Source organism: Thermobia domestica, chromosome 2 (genome assembly GCF_964235325.1).
Source record: "Thermobia domestica chromosome 2, izTheDome1.hap1.1, whole genome shotgun sequence".
NCBI lineage: Eukaryota > Metazoa > Arthropoda > Insecta > Zygentoma > Lepismatidae > Thermobia > Thermobia domestica.
Window position 1 is genome coordinate 385,245,538 of NC_137455.1, and position 21,146 is coordinate 385,266,683.

Here is a 21,146-nt window from a genome sequence, read left to right on the forward strand (position 1 = left end):
TCTTCTAACTCATAGCTAATACTAGATAAAATAACATTTTTGGACATTGCACAACATATTGGATAAAATAAAAGTAATAAATACATGTTATCGTTGTAATAACATAAAAAAATTAGATAACATTATATTTAGGTTACATCGAACACTCTTTTGGTTACTGTATGGTTGGTTTTGGTAAAATCATAATTTTGTTACACTACTCATGTTTTAATGATAACCAGGAATAATTTCTAAGATTTAAAATAGGTTTATTTGTTCACTTTTATGTTACAAAAGTTCACTCACAAGTTTGTTTTATTTTTACTTAGCAAATCCGTGTGAAGGTGTAGTGTGTCCTGAAATTGAATGCCAAACGGCGCAGTACATTCCATTAGGTCAATGTTGTCCAGTTTGCGCAGGTAATTATTCAGTATTAAGCTTTTATCTTTCTTTATACTTGTAGAATGTATTACATAGTGAAAATATTATATGAATTATCTTGATTTTCCATAGAAACTTCATTTTAGTGTTAAAAAACTTTCTACAGAAGAACAAGATAATTCATGGAAAGAAAAATATATTTAGTTTTTATTATGATGTTTGAATGCTAATTTAAACTTAGGCTATACTGGATTGGATTCAATATACAGTATTTCTCTGCAATGCTATTTACAACTTATATTATTACTAGCAGCGTTCACCCCGCTTCGCTGCGGTCACCCCGGAACGCAATAAACTTTGTTACTTAGATAATTTTTACTTTTTCGCTTTCAAGTGATATGATAAAAACCATAGAAGATTGCACTAATGTTAACATTATATCGCCTGTCATTTATGTTAACCCGCCCCGCTTCGCTGCGGTCACCCCAACCCGCCCCGCTTCGCTGCGGTCATCCCGGAACGCAATAAACTTTGTTACTTAGATAATTTTTACTTTTTCGCTTTCAAGTGATTTATAGCGCCTGTCATTTATGTTAACCCGCCGAGTCACAGGGTCATGCGGGTTGCATATAAGTACGTTTATTTTTATATGATGAACTAATAACAAAGGATTTGTACGTATGGACACCTGAATGGTCAATTATCTCAAGACACTGGTAATTGAAAATTAAAGTGATATGATAAAAACCATCTAGGGTCCAAATCCTAACAACCCCCCAAAAATGAAAGAAATCGGTTCAACCGTATTAGCGTGATGAGCGGACAAAGGATTTTTTCTACGTATGAACACCTGATTGGTCAATTATCTCAAGACACTGCTAATTGAAAATTAAAGTGATATGATAAAAACCATCTAGGGTCCAAATCCTAACAACCCCCCAAAAATGAAAGAAATCGGTTCAGCCGTATTAGCGTGATGAGCGGACAAAGGATTTTGTGCGTTCTCTTTTATATATATAGATTAATGATTATTTATTTATTTATTTATTTATTATTGACACAACAGCATACAGCCACTAGTGTGTCAAGAGAAAAAATGGGCATGCAATACTGATGACATCATACTACTATACATAGGATAATACATTGTAAAATAAAGATACAAATGAAGTACAAGCATTAGAAATACAATAAAGGATAACAATATATAAATGAGAAAACAGATAATTACTGAGTATGAAGTTGACAAGAAAGAAAAAAGATTAAAATGATTATCCCGTAACACTCATAAAAAAACAAAACTCGCGTAGTGAAGCTTTACAGATGACCCTTAGAAATGCCAAATGTTAACAAAGAGGGTAAATGATAACTACAAAGAAACATTCCATTAAAAAAACCTTTAAAAAATAAATACAAACATGTGTATCACTTCAGAAATTTTAAAAAATAGGGTCCATACAATTGAAAAAGAAGTCAGTACTATATCTATATATCTATTGTATATATTCCATACAATAAATTATAAATATGAAGAAAATATTTTAAAGATTATCAATTAGAAATATAAAAATACTAGGAAATTTCATACATTATTAAAAAAATTCAAAAAATAATTTACGCACCTTCTTCAAACTTATGAAACACATCAAGAAGAGAGTAAAGATTATTAGCTGTTTGTATACTTCTATATATTGAAGACCTAATTAAATATTTACTCATAAACGGAACAAAATTCCTAATGTTTCTCTGAGAAATTGTTATCGAGAAAGAGTTCTCCAGAAAAAAAAAATTAAGTCAAAGAGCCGACGCCTGCCAGAGAGAAGAATAAGATTAAGAGATCCGCCCGTATATCTGACAACTCGCAACTCTCATTTCTTTAAATTTCCATTTTAACCAGGCTATGAATGAATTTTGAACTGATTCAATAGAGAAACTAGAATATCTTCCTTCGCTATTCCAAATTACTATACAAATTCAAGATGAGACCTGATGTTACACATATAGATAATTTTATAGGTGTTAATATTAGGTCGACATAAACCATTTTAACATTGTTACATGTAAATTTTCCTAGCTTTGGAGGTTGCAACCGAAATATTTTTCTGAAAAAGCAATTTTTCGACTAATATATAATAATAGAATTTTGTATTTTTAAGGTATCAAACTTCTAATTTGTTTATTTAATACATTTACACCGGAATCTAAAAGTCAACAATAATAGAAAAATAAAAGGACGGAAGTCGGCCAGAGCCTGTATTGAAAGTTACCATCCGGCTTCACCTGGTGGTGGCTAATTGAGGGAGAACCTCTGTTAGGATGAATGGCTACAGGATTCAAACAGAAGTTGTTTCGATTGCGAAGCAAATATGGTTTCCAATAACTTACGCCTACTTTAAAATTTTATGATTTTCAATTTGAAATGAATTGTTTTGTTTTATTTATCAATAAATTGAAATCACATCCTATTCTTTTAATTTTCTAGATGCAGAAGTTGAACCTGGACCTCAGCTACCAGTAAGTATATGTATACTGTAATAATAGCAAGCATTATCATATAAGTAATAAGTTTGATAAACCTAGGTTAAACTGAACAGAGACTCCATTGCATGAAATATTATTCTACTTCTTGTAACTTCGTACTTAATCTATCTGCATTTAAAACTGATGATATTCAGGTAGCTAAACTTAGAGATATGATTTGTATCTTGCGAAAATGTTTCTTACAACTAAGTTCCCACTCATAAAACTAAAAAGAGGTTCTATTTTCTCAATTTCACACATGTCATTGTGTATATTGTATATCTGTAACTTATTACGTAAAGCTTTATGATTGAAACCATGATTATTTCGGTGCCCTCTCTAACTTTACTTTCAAAGATATTTTATACGAATAGGTATAGTCAGAGTAGATGTCCAATAACCTTCATTCTTCTCTACTTAATTGTCTTCATCGATTCATTTTCTGCCTACATTTCACTTTGTATTTGATTAGTTTTTATTGTTATATAACTAGTCCTCGTAAACCTCTTTGACAATCACATCTCAACTGCTTCAAGTTCAGTCTTTACCCTCTTTTCTAAAGTTCATATCATTTACACGTTAAGAGCCTGACATACTAAAAATAATACTTAGTACTTAGATTTCTACTTACTAACATTATAAATGTTTAGACAAGAAACATTTTTGAACATCTTCGTGCACAGGTTATTAAGAGCTTGACATACTAAAAATAATACGAAATTTTCCATTTTTCTTTTGCTTGCTTTTTTTTTCATAAGTGAAAGGAGATAATGAAATGTTCCTTCTTAACTACTTTTTAAATATTATTTGTATCTATTTTGTAATAACTTATTTATTTTGTAAAAATTATGTAAGTAATTACAAAATAAATACAATTATTATTTAAAAAGTAGTTAACAAGAAACACAGATATCATGATAAGTCATCAATTACCGTTGAGTTTATTTTTCTAGTCTCTGACTTAACCAAGATTTTTGAGTAATTCAAATTTTGGCTACACTGTCATTTCTATGGATGGCAACACTGATTATACTTCCAATTCGTATTTTCAGGTATAGAATAACATTATCTATTACTGTGGTAAGTTACCTTTCATTATCTCTTTTCACTTACGAAAAACAGGCAAATGAAATATTGTTAGCTTTTGAAAAATATTTAGTAGTTTGCCCCCTTAAGCATATAGAATACATTATATTTTCTGGATTTTATTTTCCCATTAGGATACACAATTTAATCAGAATTATACATATAATGAATTAACACATGAGACATGTAATATGGCTGTAAGTTGTTAAGTAATAGTTCTTATATGAAAGTAATTTTATGTTTTTCACTTTCAGCCACGACCTCCTCCAGCACCTGTAGAAAGTACACATGTTGATGCTATTGGCCTTCCAGGGCCACGGGTGAGTATTTGCATTCACTTAATCTTCATGTATGTACAATTATCAATAGTATGAGATTTCTATAGTTATCAAAGATGCGGAAACTTTAGTTCAATTGATTCATTAGTTGGTGTTTAATAATGTTTCCCTTCAGTGTCAGTGTCGAAAAGGACCTGGTGCTTTATGTGGGATCCGGACCAGTAAACTCGGACCTATCTACCCAGGGATTGAACCTGAAACCACATATTCAGAAAAAATCTATTATACTGAAGTTATTTGAACACGAAGAAACATAACGTTTAGTTTGAAGAGTAAATATGCTTTTAACATTATTCATCATTATCATCATCATAGGTGTTCTGATATTATTGGCAGGTCACTTGCTTAACTGAGAAGCTTCCACGCTCCACGGTCTTCCGCTAACCTCTTCGTCTTCACGTACGATTTTTCTGTTTTGATATCGTCCATTAATTGTAGTCTCCTTCGTCCCTTCCCTCTCTTTCCTGCCACCATACCCTCTAGCACGTCCCTCATGATACAGTTCCTTCTTAGCCAGTCTCCCAACCACTTTCTCTTCCTCTTCTTAATTAATATCTAAAACTGTTCTTTTCTACCTTACCATTTCTGATAACCTCTCATTCGTTGTCCGCTCGACCCAGCTGATTCTCCCCATTCTTCTCCTTACCCACATTTCGAAAGCTTCTAGTCGATTTTCATCATTTTTGCCTAATTCCAGCTTTCTGACCCATACAACACAGCACGAAGCATTTTATGAGTCTTTTTCTCAACTCTTTGTTCAAGGTCCCATAAAATAGTATTTGCTCTCTCCTAAAGGCTTCTTTCGCCATTCCTATCCTTTATGTGTTATTAGCAATAATAATAATAATTTGTTTTAACATACATAATAATTTTATAGTTTATTTTTTATTTTTCTAATTAATATAAATAAATAAACTTAGGTAAAATTTGATACATTTAACTAATATTTTCTACTTTAAATTTTAACTTCTCTTGTATTAATGACTGGCTAATATGTTCTTTTTGAGCTTGTGGTACAACTTTCATTCATCGTGGGAGTACTTTTCCATCAGATTCCTCGTTCAGCTGTGAGGTTGCATCTCATATAGTTTCCATGCTAAATAGAATAGTAAACTAGTTACCTACAGATAGTTTGACATATTAAATATGTAAATAGACAAACATATTTATTACGTGAATATTTATTACGTGAATATTAATTTATAAGTATCTTATCCTCATATTTAGGGTGAACCAGGACCACCAGGTGAAAGTGGTCGTCCAGGAGATGTCGGATACCCGGGTTCCCCTGGTATTCCTGGAGCTCCTGGTATGCCAGGCCCGCCAGGAATTGCGCCTGATGTAAGTATTGTTAGCTATAAAGAAGCAGTTAATCAAGTATGGAATAGTTACTCACTACGAAATGATTATGTACAAAGAGTAATTTGAAGTATTTATTTAGTAGGTTCAATAACACACATGAATACTCCTAAAAGTAACATTAAATGTACCTTTCGTATCGTTTCGATTATCTTTATAGTCTTCAGATGAGTAAAGTAGGAAAAAAAAGTTAAATAAAATAAAAAAGTGACTAAGAAAAAAGTGGGTGACAAAAAAAATGAGTAAGAAAAGTAAAGAATCAGAATAAAATAGATTTATTATTATTTTTATACTTTCGTCATTAACCAAATGAATGGAATTTTGATGATAACTGTGCTTGTTCAAAATTGAAAAAAAAAAAACTGCTGAAAGCTATTTTAATTATTATTGTGTGACTAAAAAGAAAAAAAGAAAAAGGAAATTCAAGTAAATTAAGGAAACTGTACTGTTCAAGTTGTATATTTTTCTGATTCCTATTTTACAAAAATCCTTGAGTATATATCAACTTAATTTCCAGTTTGTAAGCAATTATTTAAGGTATTACTCTAGTAAATGTGGTTTATCACTACTACCTAACAATATTAAAACTATGAAAAGAGAATTAGCTTCTACAAACACACAGAAAAGAACTTTGAACAAGAAAATTTCTATTCTATGAATAGGTACAAAATGATTGTTTTAGATTATGACCATGAGGTGCAGGCTAGTAGCCAGCTCAAAAATATAGGGGGGCCGGAAGAAGTCAGGGGGGCGATCCAACCATATTAGTTCATTTGCAAGCCTGCCATGAAAATTTTAGGGGGCCAGTAAAAGTTTAGGGGGCACAGCCCCCTAAACCCCCGTAGTTACGAGCCTGGTGAGGTGTATCCAAACCATACACGTAATAATAGCATGAGCGGATCCAGGACCGACTTCTGGGGGGGGGGGCGGTGGGTTGTCATAAAGCTATTAGAGCTACTTTTAAGAGCTTTAAACTCTGGGATGGGTTTTATTTATATATGTAAAATAAGAAAGTTTCCTCTTCTGGGATCCACCACTGAATAATAGATACGTATCTTTGTATTCATTGTATGAACGAGGATGGAAAATAAAAATACAAATACAAAGAAAACGGTACTTTTAAACAAGTAACAATGGAGAGTAGTGCATAAAATTATTATTTAAAAATGATGCAAATCGTGTACTCAAAGCTTTAGGAATACTATAAGTCTACAGAGTCCGCTAGAAAAGATGTATACACTCTTTGTCATCTTGTCCATCAGCATACTGGCATTGACAACTGTTTTGAAATTTAAGTATGTTGTAGTATGGTTTTCGTCCACCAGATGTCGGCATTGTCAATTGTTTTCAGTTAAAATTATGTTGTAGTATGGTTTTTCGCTCAACAGATGTCGGTACTGTCAGCACGGTTAGTGAGATAAGAAAATGGTAGAAGCAAGCTTGACGTTCGACCAGCATAAGCGCGTTTTGAAGTGTTTTTATCAGGTTTGGGAATGCCATCGAAGTGTAGCGTCAGTGGAGAGGATAGTTTGGTAGGGTAAAACGCATTGTTGACAAGTTTGAAGCGCATGGAACGACGAGCGCTCGCTGCAGCTACAGCCGTCAATGTATCAATGAAGACCGCTGTAGCCGTCTGTAGCTGTCTCCGTTGAATATCTAACGTAAACATATGCTTACTTGAAGGTTCGCAACACGTGTTTGAACAAAAATTAAATGTAATTAAGAAATATGATATATAGTTTTTTCTTTTTTTTAACAGTGTATACATTTTTCTGGCGGACTCTTATATTTGAGTAACGGAGAGTGAAAGTACTAACCTGAATTATTTCTTGGATCACTGTGCTAAGTAATTAAAAAATGTATTCGTAATCAAGGGCGCCCATGTTGTGGTTTCGAAGGGGGGGGGGAAATATAAACGAGATTTCAAATATAGTTTCAAATTTTGCTATAACTAATGTAAAAATTCTATTGGACTTTCGATATTCCCAAGTACGATTTTCTCGTAGGGCGGCGAGTGCCTCACCTTGAACCCCCTCCCCTGATTGGCGCCCTTGTTCGTAATTGTTCAAATGATAGTAGACAATGCTTCAAAAACTCATTTAAGGAAAGAAAAAGAGAAAGCATTTTTGCAATGCGATTGATTTTGCAATGACCAGGTTAGCATACCTATAATTATAATAGGTTGAGTATGCACATCTTTAACTGCATTCTTATATGCATGGGCAAATTAATTTTATTTAATTTCCATTTATGTTCATATAGTTTAAAAACATAAATCGAGTTTCTCTTTCTAAAATTCTCTCATCAAGTAGGCGTACAGCAGTAAATTTATGACAATTTAGACTCTATCCATTTTTCTATATTTTTAAACTTGAAATTTGATTTTCTTATCTCTCTTATTATATGTGTCCATGCTTTTTCAGGTGTCGACATACCTCCAACAACTAGCTTGGTCCCAAGGTACCGGTGGAGATAAAGGCCCCGCACCTGACCCTTTTCAATATCTACAGGCCCAAGTAGGTCCAGTAGGACCTCGTGGATCGCCAGGTGGGTTCCTACTTATATTAAGTTTTGCTTGTGTAAACTAACCAAGGATCTTATAAAATAGAGGATATGCCCTTACAACAAAATCTTGAAGCCATACGTCACAGTTTCGCCACCCCTACTCTGCCCACTCCACCCAATAGGATCGCAATGTTTTGAGCCAACAAACATGGCGGAAACGAAAGTAGCCAATCAGACGTGCCGATACTCGATTGTTTTTTGGCTTCATTATTTAATAGGATGAAGATACATATGGGCAGATCCTTGAAACTAACGCAATTTGTTATATGATTTTGTAATGGTGAATAGTCTGTGACAAATGTGATAATATAGTGAATAGTCTGTGAAGAATGTGATAATATAGTGAATAATCTGTGAAGAGTGCCATTGCTATTGCTTTTACAAATTAAATAACAACTTTCCAAAACTAAGCTACTCTTTATTTACGGGTACAGGCACATGCACACAAAACTTATATACTTATATACAAAACTACTTTATAAATACTAATTATTATCTTCATGCTAGAAGTATTATTCTTTTCTTTTCTCTGCAATTCTCATAGCATACATACTTGTATTCTAGAACTCCTGCTCGCACAAACTGTCGACTCCTGCTAAACGTCACAGGCTATTGTCGTCTTACACTCTTCACAGATTATACACTATAATATCCAAGGATGTTATAAATAGAGGATCTGACCATATGTATCGTCATCCTATTAAATCGATGAAGCCAAAAAAACAACCGAGCATCGGCACGTCTGATTGGCTACTCTCGTTTCCGCCATCGTCTGATTGGCTATTTTCGTTTCTGCCATGATTGTTGGCTCAAAACATTTGGATCCTATTGGGCGAAGTGGGCAGAGTAGGGGTGGCGAAACTGTGACGTATGGCTTCAAGATTTTGTTGTAAGGGCAGATCCTCTATTTTATAAGATCCTTGATAATATCACATTCTTTACAAACTATTCTCCATACTATCACATTCTTCACAGACTACTCACTATTACAGATTTAAATTCGTTAATCTGGTAAATAATGTAAGATATTGTCTTAGAAAAAACATTATTTGCTGTTTCTTTTTATTTGTGACTTTTAAACTTTTCCGCCTTTTATTCTTTCTTCAAAAATATGATTTCATAAAAATAACAAATAGTGTAGGTATATTATACCTTGTTTATTTTCATTTTAATTCCAGGACCCCCAGGGCCCCCTGGACCTCAAGGATTTCAAGGTGTTAGAGGAGAACCAGGTGATGCAGGACCCAATGGCCCTCCGGGACCCCCTGGACCAAGAGGTTTACCAGGATTGCCTGGCAAAGATGTAATTTCATTGTTTTTATTAATATTAAATGTGACACGTTCAATTTATTTCTATTTCGACAAAACAATATAACAAGCGTGATGATAACTTTCTGTTAAGGAATTGTAATCTCTGGTATTAATATTTAAATTTATGCAAAGGAAATAAAAAACAAACGTAGAAACATAATGGCTTATGTATAATCATCAATACAAACACTATTCATAAATCTATATTATAAAATTGAAAGTGACTATGTTTGTGACTCTTAATCTCTTGAACCGCCCGACCGATCTCGATCAAATTTTCAACGTAGATGCGGTTCTGACCTGGGAGTGTTTTAGCTATTTACTTTGACGATACAACTTAGGGTAGAAGGAGGGGGACAGAAAAAAATAAAACATAATAACTCTTGAACCACCCGACCGATCTTGATCAAAGTTTCAATGTAGATAAGGTTCGGGACTGGGATGATCTTTATCATTTCACTTTGACGGAGCAACGTAGGGGAGGGGGTGGAGTGGGAGATATACAAAAATCAATAAATATAAAATAAAAGTGACTATGTTCGTGAATTAGTTACTTTTGAATCACCAAATCGATCTCAATCAAATTTACATATATAAAGTTCAAACCTGGGAAGTTTTTTATCATTTCATTTTGACAGTAGATCTTAGGGGAGGGGGAGGGGAGGAGGGGAAATATATGAAAATGAATAAAACTTAATAACTCTTGAACCGCCCGACCGATCTCGATCAAACTTTCAACATAGACAAGGTTCGAGCCTGTGGTGTTTTCTTCATTTCACTTTTACAGTGCAACGAAGGGGAGGGGTAGCGAGGAGATATATGTCAAAAAGCAAAAATAAAAGTCACTGTCTTTGTGACTTCATCACGTTTAATCCACCTGATCGATCTTAACCAAATTTTGAACATAGCTGAGGTTCTTATATGAGGTAGTTTTTACTTCATATCACTTTCACTGTAGAACTTTGGAGAGGGAGAGGGAGGGGAGAAATCTATAAAAATAAATAAAACTTAATAACTCTTGAACCACCCGACCGATCTCGATCAAACTTTCAACATAGATAAGGTTCGGGCTTGGGATGTTTTCGATTTTTCCACTTTTACAGTGCAACCTAGGGAAGGGGTAGGGGGGAAATATATGTAAAAAGAATAAGAATAAAAGTGACTGTCTTTGTGACTTCATCACGCTTTAACCACAGGACCGATCTTAATCAAATTTTCAAAATGGATGAAGTTCGGACCTGGGGATGATTTTTATCATATCAGTTTGATGGTAGACCTTACGGGGGGAGGGGAGGGGACAGATATATAAAGATAAACAAAAGTTAATAACTCTTGATTCTTGATCCACCCAACCGATCTCGATCAAATTTTCAACATAGATGATGTTCGTACTTGGGATAATTTTTATCATTTAACTTTGACGATGCAACATAGCGGAGGGGGAGGCGGAGATATATATGTTAAAAAAAATGAAAGTGACTATCTATGTGACTTCACTCTTGAACCACCTGACTGATCTCGATCAAAGTTTCAACATAGATGAGGTTTGGGCCTGGGATGGTATTTATCTATTTACTTTGATGATAGAACTTAGGGGAGGAAGTAGGATGGGGAGATATATGAAAATAAATAAAAATAATAACTCTTGAACCACCCGACCGATCTCGATCAAATTTTCAACCTAGATGAAGTTCGAACATGAGATGATTTTTGTCATATCACTTTGACGATGTAATTTAAAGGATGGGAAAGACATTTACAAATGATCGAAAATGACCAATATTAGTGTCGAATTTATAGTTTTTGAGGTCGTTGAGATGAACAGTGACACTTATGATGTCATTTAAATCCAAATTCAGCCCCGCAAAAATTGTGGGAGTGGAGGGAAATATATATGCCGTGACCCGCAACATGGGAGAAGAGGGGATATATAAAAATTATCGAAAGTGACCAATATCAAGGAGCGCTTTAGTAATAGTGAAAAGTGAAAAATGAAATGAAATCTTTAAGTTTTACGTCCCATGCTTATGCCAGTTAGGCTAAAGGAGACGGTGACGATGAGAGATATGGTGGAAAGAAGAAAGTGGAAGGAAACGAGAGAACCCCGAGAAAACCCACGAAGACGGTGTTTGTCCACCACAAAGTCCACATGGCGCGAGCTGGGATCGAACCAGGGACCCCAAGCACCGAGGTGAACGCTCTACCACTGAGCCACCGCGCTGTTCGTGCTGTTCAATGCATAATTTGATCTTATCGGCAGACGCAACTGCCCATTTTGAATAATCTCTCTCCTATTTTCCAGGTCTCTCTCTCTTGCTGTATTATCCTTCCCTATTTAGGTAGGGGTGGGCTTTTTTTTTGGACCTGAGTTCTGGCTAACTACCTCAGGTCTATTTTCTTCTTTTTTTTTTATTGACCATAACTGAAAGAAATAACTGTTATTGCATGATTTACAAATCACACACACATAATAGATAACATACATACATAAAATACTACATTCACAAAGTCACATATCACTACTAATAAAACATTATTAAAGAAAATATCTTTGTTTGTTTGTTTACATTGAAACCAATTTTTTCGGTTGCACCTGCGTGTTGGTTTGTTAATTTGAATGTATTAAATGTATCAATTGCATAATTTGATGTGCTTTGCAAGATTAAGGTGGACTCGATGGAATAGATCTGAATTGCAGTCGATTTCAGCACACTGACTGGTAATGCGTTCTGTCAAGTGGTTAAAATTTCTAATCTTCATCGAGTGAACTTCTCCTTCAGCATATCCCAGAAAAAGAAATCAAGATATGAAAATAATTTTGCGATACGAACAATCCTTCTCGTTAACTTAAGAGCACCAACTCGACTCCCTCTTTAGATAGAGCCATCATTCAATCTGGAAAAGCAAAAAATGTACCCAGACTTTATGGATACGCTGTACATTTCCAAAAGTAGTATATTTTCTTCAATAATCACTACTCCATTATTATAAACCTTAACAAACGCATTGTTTAATATTTTTTCCCTTTATTTCAACACTGAATATTGGCTTCCCTATTTACGAAAGATACCTTATACAAATTATGAGACATCTAGTGATGTTCATATACGAAGTGGGGAGACTACGACCAGGGATGAATTCAGAGAGTAGCCTGGGAGAATCTTCCCCCGAAGAAAATCCAACCCCCAACCCCTCCCGGAGAAACTGAAAATTTCAATCACAAAATGTAGAAATTACTTCACCCAAGTACCTGCTTTTCTTTTCGTGCACGTGCAAACGAAGTCCGATCTCTCAATATACATATAAATGACATTCTATAAATATTAAGCATGTAACATAAGATAGAATACCAAATAGTCAATAGAACTTGTGTTTCCGCTATGACCGAGTTAGGCATAACATGAAATTGTCAACTGTTGAAGAAAGGTTTGTATTTTAGTAGGTACTACACTCTCACCCTATATTATATTAGTAGATAGCACTAGCACAGATTCAGATAGGAAACGAAAGATAGAAAAGATCCTTCGATCACTCCTTATGATCTCTGATGTCAGTAGAGTTCAGTTCTTGAAAATTAACAGTTCTTCCATTATTTGAAATAGAGCTACCTAAATCCCATTTTTCACATCGGAAGTAACAGACTTAAGTGTGCTTTACAATTCTTAAAGCAAACACATCTTTCTTTAGCTAAATTGAAGTCAGTTAAAGGGAGAGATTCAAATGACGTCATTTAGAGAGATCAGGGAGGTACAGTTGTCCTCCCTGGGCTTGAGGTTTATATAGATTTTATGAATAGAATAGTAGTATATCAATGAAAGATAGCTATTGAAGGTGACGAAGATCCTATTGAAGATTTCGTGAACAAAGCTACTGATGTGTATTCAGCGAAGAAGTCGAATATCCTTGATTTAGAACCAGAAGTGTGAGAAAGAATGAAAACTTTTTTGTTAAAATATTTCTATGTACACAGAGAAAAATACGTTCTCCGGACAGCGGTATATTGTACAAATATGCGGTATCCTCTTGCTTACTATAGAAATCAGTACGGAGCATACGTCATCCGTATGCTACATAGGCACTGCCCTTAGGTATGCCGTTGCAGGATGTCTGACATCTAACAGTTTTCCGTATATAACATGCATATACTTATGTTATCTTCGTCAGCTATATGTTATATACGTCCATTTGTATGTGAGATCCTGATCGCCTACATTGTTTCATACGGAAAGTACGTATAGATGGAACATTTATACAGAAAGTATTATAAAACATGCGTTTTCAGTTATACGTCTGCTGTACGTTAAGTCCAAAAACTACAGGAATTACGCGTGTAACCTATCTTTTTAAGTACGCCACCTACATTTTTTTCTCAGTGTATGTTTGTTTTAGGAAAATTAAAATATTTGAGTTTTTTAAGTCTTCTTTTACCAAACTTCTAGATTAATAACAAACATAAACTACTGTAAATACGAAATAATAAAAATAACTACTCTAAATACCAATTAAACCTTAAATCTAAAACTACATTTTTCCAGTCTTTATAATATTTAATGTTTTAGATAAAATTAAACTTTTTTAATCATACGTAATTTAACGTTGAATATTTATCAGCAATTAGTCTCAATATTAATTAGGTAAGATGTGCATGTGAATGGAATTATTCAACATGCTACTTTTGAGTTCACCCCCCCCCCGGGGGGGGGGAATATCTGAATTTAACACTGACTACGACTCAAATTGCGTCATTGAAAATTTAGTTAGATTTCAAAAATGTCGATTGAAATATTTCGACCAAGCAACAATTAAAATTTTGTTTAAAACAATATTCAATGTGTAAGAAAGCAACGCTTGAATTATGACTCTAAACTGGGGAAGAAGGAAGATTGAAGAGCAGAAGGGGAAACATATTTCAAAGAATGCGTCATGCGCAATGGGAAGATCAACAATCTTGATGTGCAATTCAGTAATTTTTAGTAGAATATATAGAATAAATAATAAATGACTACGTTCAATATATTGATGGGTGCTGTGCGACAAACCTCTATAATAATAATAATAATAATAATAATAATAATAATAATAATAATAATAATAATAATAATAATAATAATAATAATAATAATAATAATAATAATAATAATAATAATAATAATAATAATAATAATATACTGTCACCTGGCATGCTTCCAAAGTACGTATGTCAAATTTCCTTTCAAAATATATGCATTTTTTCTAGTCTTTTTTCTGTTTAAACAGAAATGTATTTTTACACATTAGCTTTAAAAAAACTGTATTCGCACTTGTAAATTTACTCTATGAATGCCATTAGAATGGGCTTCCTAATTTGTGTATAATACAGTTTATATAGGTTACAAACAATGTGATATCGTTGGGCATTGGTAGTATCGTAATCGAATTGTTAATTTAGAAAATAAATGTGTTTACTAGAGACTATGTGTAAAGACTATATATAAATGTATAAATGTATACGACTATGTATAAATGTAGAAAAGACTATGTATATTCTATATTCCGAAAGCAAATTGTTCTAAAATGGATGGAACATAGTCAAAACGTACGAAATATTAACATTAATGTCAATGGAAAATCAATGGAAAAAAAAAAAAATTCCTCCACTTATCTCAGAAACCAAAAGAGGGAGGTGGCTGAAATTCAGCTTAAATATAGAAGAGACTATGTAGATTCTATTCCCTGTTCAGCGTAAGCTCTAAACTCCGATAAACAAAATATTTGTATCCTTCCGCTTGTCACAAATACGATTGGCTAGTGATGTATCACTCCCACACCCCACGGGAAGGAGTAAATTATACACGTGCATTTTGACAATACTGTCTCGTGTTGTCCAGATACAGCAGCAGCAGAACAGAAAGAAAAAACTCGAAAGATTTTAAAAAAAAATGAAATTCACTGGTAAATAATAGTTGCTTAGTGAGTAAAGGTTTCCCTTGTTTGTATTTCACAAAACTCGCGGAACCGGGATTCATGACAGTCGTCTTTCAGGTTTGAAAGCAGAACACGCGTCTACAGTTGAATTGGCGCCATAATTACTGCGCATGCTTAGTGTTTATTTCCTTTGTTTCATTAACTACACTCGATTGCAGTTTTATTAGATAACTCATATTATATTTTTGTCGTTTATAATCATGTAGCAGTTTTATATGGAGCTTCATAGTAGAAGTAATAATCAAATCATATGAACTATTTTGCGGAGGAGTACAAGCGTCGGTAGGTCAACAGCAAATCAGCGAGATTTAGTTTTACGTGGCTTTGTTTATCGCAGTTTAGAGCTTAGGTCGAACAGGGTTTATATTTCAAAAACAAATTGTCCTCAAATGTACGAAACATAGCAAAAATCACGAAACATGAACATTAACTTCAATGAAAAAAATCAATGAAAAAGATAAAGTCGTCCACATATCTCAAAAACTATAATGAAGAGGTGGCCGGGGATGGCTTTAAGCCGATTGGACCGATTACTCCCAATCTAGCCCGCGCCTAACGAGGTCCCGCGCTAGTGCCGTCTTCTCTACTCTCCAGTGCCACTTTAACAGCATATTAGGCCCCAGAGTAAACAAGTATATTCTGATTCCTGTGACTAAATTTTGCTCCTAATACATGTAATTAATACATATCATTCTGTTCATGGGGTTCCTAATGATTGCGGGTTCCCCGACCAAGTGGCTATGGCACCGTTAAGATGTATCTGCTATTCTCGGTTGTCAAGTATACCAGCATATTGCAACACAGGTACATCCATGGACTCTACAAGGGAGGGTATGGCCTCTCCCTAACGAGTAAATGTATAGTTTGTATTAAGTTTCCGGGAAGAAGCAAATATTTTCTGAATTTAATGCTGCAGTAGTTTCTTTATTTTCTTTACGTTTACAACTTCTGTTGTAAAAATAGGTATTATGTCCAGAGACCATTCTGCCCACCCCTAACACTCTCCCAAATTTCCTTACATACACCCCTGGGCGTCAAAGTATTGTTTCCTTTGAGTTTGTGTAAAAATGTCTGGGTGCAAACCCTCTTTCATTTGGAACATCCCACTAACTAGTAAGTAAAAGTCGCTGGCGTTCTTACTGATTATGTCATGTGATACTACCGTGAATACCGAGATGGTATCAAATAAATCAGCCTCAGTGCGACTTCTTTGCATAGCCTTTCTCTTATTATAGCTATATTAAAAATACAAAACCAGAGGACAAACTTTGCCCTCTCCTATGAAAAATCCCGTGGATGTATAAAAAAAAAAAAAATCAAGTCAGGATAACCGAATGTATAGTAGTGCGTACTGAATAGGTGGCCGCTCATGAAGATTTGTCTTCTAACTCGAATAATCCAATGGAAAATATGTCATCCATTTTCCATGAGTTCCTTAAGGCTTGTGATCGTCTCATCACCATTTCATTTTGTCTGCAGTCGATAAGAACTTCAAGCTGATTATACCTTTCATAAGTAGCTACCTACGATGTTCTCAGTATCGTACATTAGGTTTTCCTTACTTGAATTCTTAAAAAAAAAAAAAAAAAAAAAATTAAAAAAAATACAGCCGTTAAGAAATCTTTGAACCGATGCATTCATATGAATGTGCATTTCATTATGTCTTACAAATATAAAGTTATGGAAACATAGACTTCACCATTCTCTTTCTCGTAAAATTCTAGCCCAGTTTGATATAAACCTATTACATGACCCCCTTCCTATTAAAAAAAAAAAAAAAAAAAAAGTCGAACGAGATACAAGATGACCGACTTCAAGATGGCGGCCATGATAAGCATACCCTCAGAAAGATGTCTACTTCCTTCCGGTGTCGGTTAATGTGTTTTTGTTTTTCATCCCTTTACCCATTTTCCAAATAAGATTAAATTTTCAAACTTGGAACACATAGCTTATTCTGATCAATCAGGTTTTTGGCCAACGCGGCCATCTTTATGGACGGAAGCACTTTAAATTTTGCTTACGCTTATTTCTTGATATTCCACACTTCTCTGCCAAGTTTGGTCAAGGAACTAGATTTCGACATCGATAGGTTTACTTGTAGGAGAAGTAAACTATGAAATGCTGGTATAGAACCATCTTGAAAAACTGCTAGTCACACGCGTGAAATATGTATTTTAAAATTTATTCACATTGTTTGCATTTCCATTTGAGTTATTTCTCTTAAAAATTAGCTGCTATAAGCAATGAACAGGGTGAGCGTTTTCATCAGAACATTTTGCATATGGAAAAACGTTATAAAGGAAAATGGGTATAATGGTTATAACCACTAGACCAGTAGGGAGAGCCCATTTTATATCCTTGGTGCAAGTTAGTTGTAAACCTAGGACCCCGCAAAATGTTCCCAATCAAGCCCCGCACCACCTAAGGCCAGCCCTGGATATGGCTAATTAAAAGCTTATTGCAAAGACATAATGAAAAACTTAAAAACAATGTATAGCACATAAGGTAAATATGGATAGAACATTATCGAAAGTCAAGTTGTTTGAGTAAAATCAATAATAATGATGAATTATATGCATCTTCTTCGATTCACTCAGGGCGCCCGACGTGGAGGTTACGTGCTTGAAATATCTCACATCTGGATTTGGAATCTCCAGACTCGATTTAGCACCCAACGTGACTTCTATCCTGATCACGTGACTCAGTCTGGGCCTTATGGCAAACCGCTTAAGCCCTTTTATGAGACCTCTTTTTCCGACAGTATAAACGATACTAAAGAGTTTGAACATTTTCATAATATATTTAAATAATTATAATAGATTTCAAAATTACCTCACAATAAATTATTGCTCAACAGAGGTAATAAACTGTGTTGAAATCATTAAAACCATATAGAATAATTACTTTCTGTTGATTATTCCTACGAAATTTAACTCTTTGGATACAGAATTCACAAATCTTGTCGCTTTCGATAAATTGAAATATACTTTGAATTGCCTTCTTTTCCCAATGCATGTATTTTTTTTATTTTATTTTTTTTTTTTTTTTTTCATTCGCTCAGCCGCGTTACTGTCAGCCGGTGCCTTGAGCATTCAAAACCGGCGAAGTATCGTCATTGCGAATGATTTCTCTTTTGGGTTTATTTATTTCATAATTTTGAAGAAGGAAAGGGAAGGGGAAAAGGACGTGAAACCAAAACAAGGGATTGGACAAAAAACAAAGATAAAACGAACAAAGAAATAACTAAACTTAATATTTGCTTAACTCTACTCTCATTTCTAGTCTTGCGAGATTTTGTGTGTTTTTTTGTTTTATTGAGTTTGAGTTTGTTACGTGTGTTTTGTTTTGTATGTCGTATGTTTTGTGTTTTCGTGTTTACCTATTGGTCATCTTCTTCTTTCTTCTTTTCTTCAGGTTTTCACTCTGTATGTTTGGTTTCTCTGGTTTCTGCCTGCATTTCTCTCCTGTGTGTTCTATTTCACATAAATATTAGTCTATGTAAATATTAGTTTAAAAGGAATTTATGTTAATGTTATTTTGTTTTAGGGTGAACCTGGAGATGACGGTGAAAGTGGACAACCTGGTGCTGCCGGACCACCTGGACCCCGAGGTCTACCTGGAATGCCTGGTCTTCCTGGCATTAAAGGCCACAGAGGATTCCCTGGATTAGACGGAGCGAAAGGTGAACAGGGACCACCGGGAGAAAAGGGATCTCCAGGACCTCCAGGACCTATCGGACCAGTTGGACCTATGGTAAGCAACATATATAAGTGAAAGTATTTTAAATAATACATGCAGATATCACTAGAATCGCATACGTAAATGTAAAGTACGGATGAATTCTTAATAAATAAAAAAATAAAGTACAGTACATTTCACATGAGTGATTGTGAGGGTCTTAAGTAACAGTTTATTAACGGAAAACATAGTTTTGACGTACAGTTTTGTTTAAAATACCTGGCCAGCACCCTTTCTTTGAAAAGGTCTATATTTTTATGATATATGAAAGTAAATAAAAAAGGCTAAATTTTCCTGGTCAATTGAGATTTTTGTTTTAAATTAAAGTGTTAAATTTTCTCAGTGATGCTTGCGACATTGCCTTTAAAAGAGAGATAGGGCTGGCCAAGATTTTTAAAGACTGTATAATTTTAACAAGCTAGCTACATAGGCGTAAATTGCACCCCAGCAATCCCTGCGGCGCGGGGAGGCGCAAGAGCTCCAGGGGCGCAAATATATATAAAGTAGGGCGCAAAATATATAGAAAGTGGGAGCGCATAACTAAGGGTTGCGGAGGAGGGCGCTGAAACTTGAAGTTACGCCACTAGCTAGCTAGCTAGCTCTATGCCCTATGGAACCCGGAGGTTCAATGCCGCATTCACGAAAGCTCTCCGCTGACTTCTATCCTTAGCCAATAGGATCCAGTTTCTACGTTGTATTCCCATTTCTACGAGATCCATCTTAACCGCTTAACGGTTTTACCCGAATTATTACGTTCAAGGGTAATATGTAAATCTTGATTATCCCGAGTTATTACGTTGAAACTATATTTTTCCGTTCGAATCTGTATTTAAGCGAAATGTTTCGTTGTGAGAAGAAAAGGTGCAGGCAGCAAATCTTAACAAGCAAATTAACCGCCTTTTGTTTTGGTTTATTGACTTTTACACCAGAGGGCAGTGTAAAAGTCCGCCGCAGGGCAGGCTCCTGCAGTGCCCGAAATATTTCGGGATAATCCCGATTGAATGTTTTCACGTTTGAAATAGCCTCATAAGACGATAGAAATTTTGCCATGATTCTGTTCAGGACTTAGCAGATAAAGCTTTTGTTTAAATAAAACATATTTTTTCAGCACGCAAATTCATTTAATCTTACAATTATTTTATTTTCAATTGTGCCCGAAAAAACTCTGGATAATCCAGAAGTAGTATTTGAAATTTGGTTCTGAATGACAATTAAAATAGATCGTATTAGCACGCATTTATGATAGATTTAAAATATGAAATAAAATAATATGACCTTTTTGGGAAGTTTCTCTAAAATAAATTCGACCGCTAAGCGGCTAATATTGTTCTCTTATCTGTACCTAGGTCTTCCTAATGGTCCTTTTCTGATTGAATTTCCAGTTAAAACTTTGAAAGCGCTCCTACTTTTTTTGCATTGTGGCTAAATGACCTGCCCACCTGTACCTTCTAAATGTTAAGAACATAAAGAAAATCATTATACTCTTTCAAATAGTATATGAATCTTTATATTATATGCAATTTTTTTCAACTGTTTCATTTTCATCATTTAAGGTGTTAAATTATTTTAAATTCAGTTACTCAATACTAAACTTTCTATTTAGTATTAGGTTACTTTTGGAAATAATTCGGATAACTAGATAAATTTCTTTATTAATAGATTATTTAATTTCAAATTTAACACTTTTCTGCACTTTGATCATCAATTTGTTTTAAAAATGAACAAAAACATGAAAACCTAAGTTTGCTGATGTTTAGGTCTTAACTCAAAATATACATAGCTTTTAGATCTGAACTTCTGTTCAAAACAAATAAGAGAATAGAGTAATTAAAATTACGGTACAAATAATAAAGAAGACAAAAAATCAGAGCTTTAAGATTACTGCATAGAAGGTGGTTTACAAGG

General features: G+C 34.3%; 1 protein-coding gene across 2 annotated transcripts in view; it reads left to right on the plus strand.

The window, feature by feature from the left end:
• Nucleotides 1-21,146, plus strand: part of LOC145678887 (uncharacterized) — a 136,299-nt gene that overhangs the window by 65,519 nt on the left and 49,634 nt on the right. For both annotated transcript variants that reach the window (XM_081749463.1, XM_081749464.1), the window contains 7 exons: nt 309-398; nt 2,843-2,874; nt 4,221-4,286; nt 5,532-5,645; nt 8,087-8,210; nt 9,407-9,531; nt 19,050-19,256. In XM_081749463.1, coding sequence (XP_081605589.1) covers nt 309-398; nt 2,843-2,874; nt 4,221-4,286; nt 5,532-5,645; nt 8,087-8,210; nt 9,407-9,531; nt 19,050-19,256 — 758 coding nt within the window. The remainder of the gene's footprint in view (nt 1-308; nt 399-2,842; nt 2,875-4,220; nt 4,287-5,531; nt 5,646-8,086; nt 8,211-9,406; nt 9,532-19,049; nt 19,257-21,146) is intronic.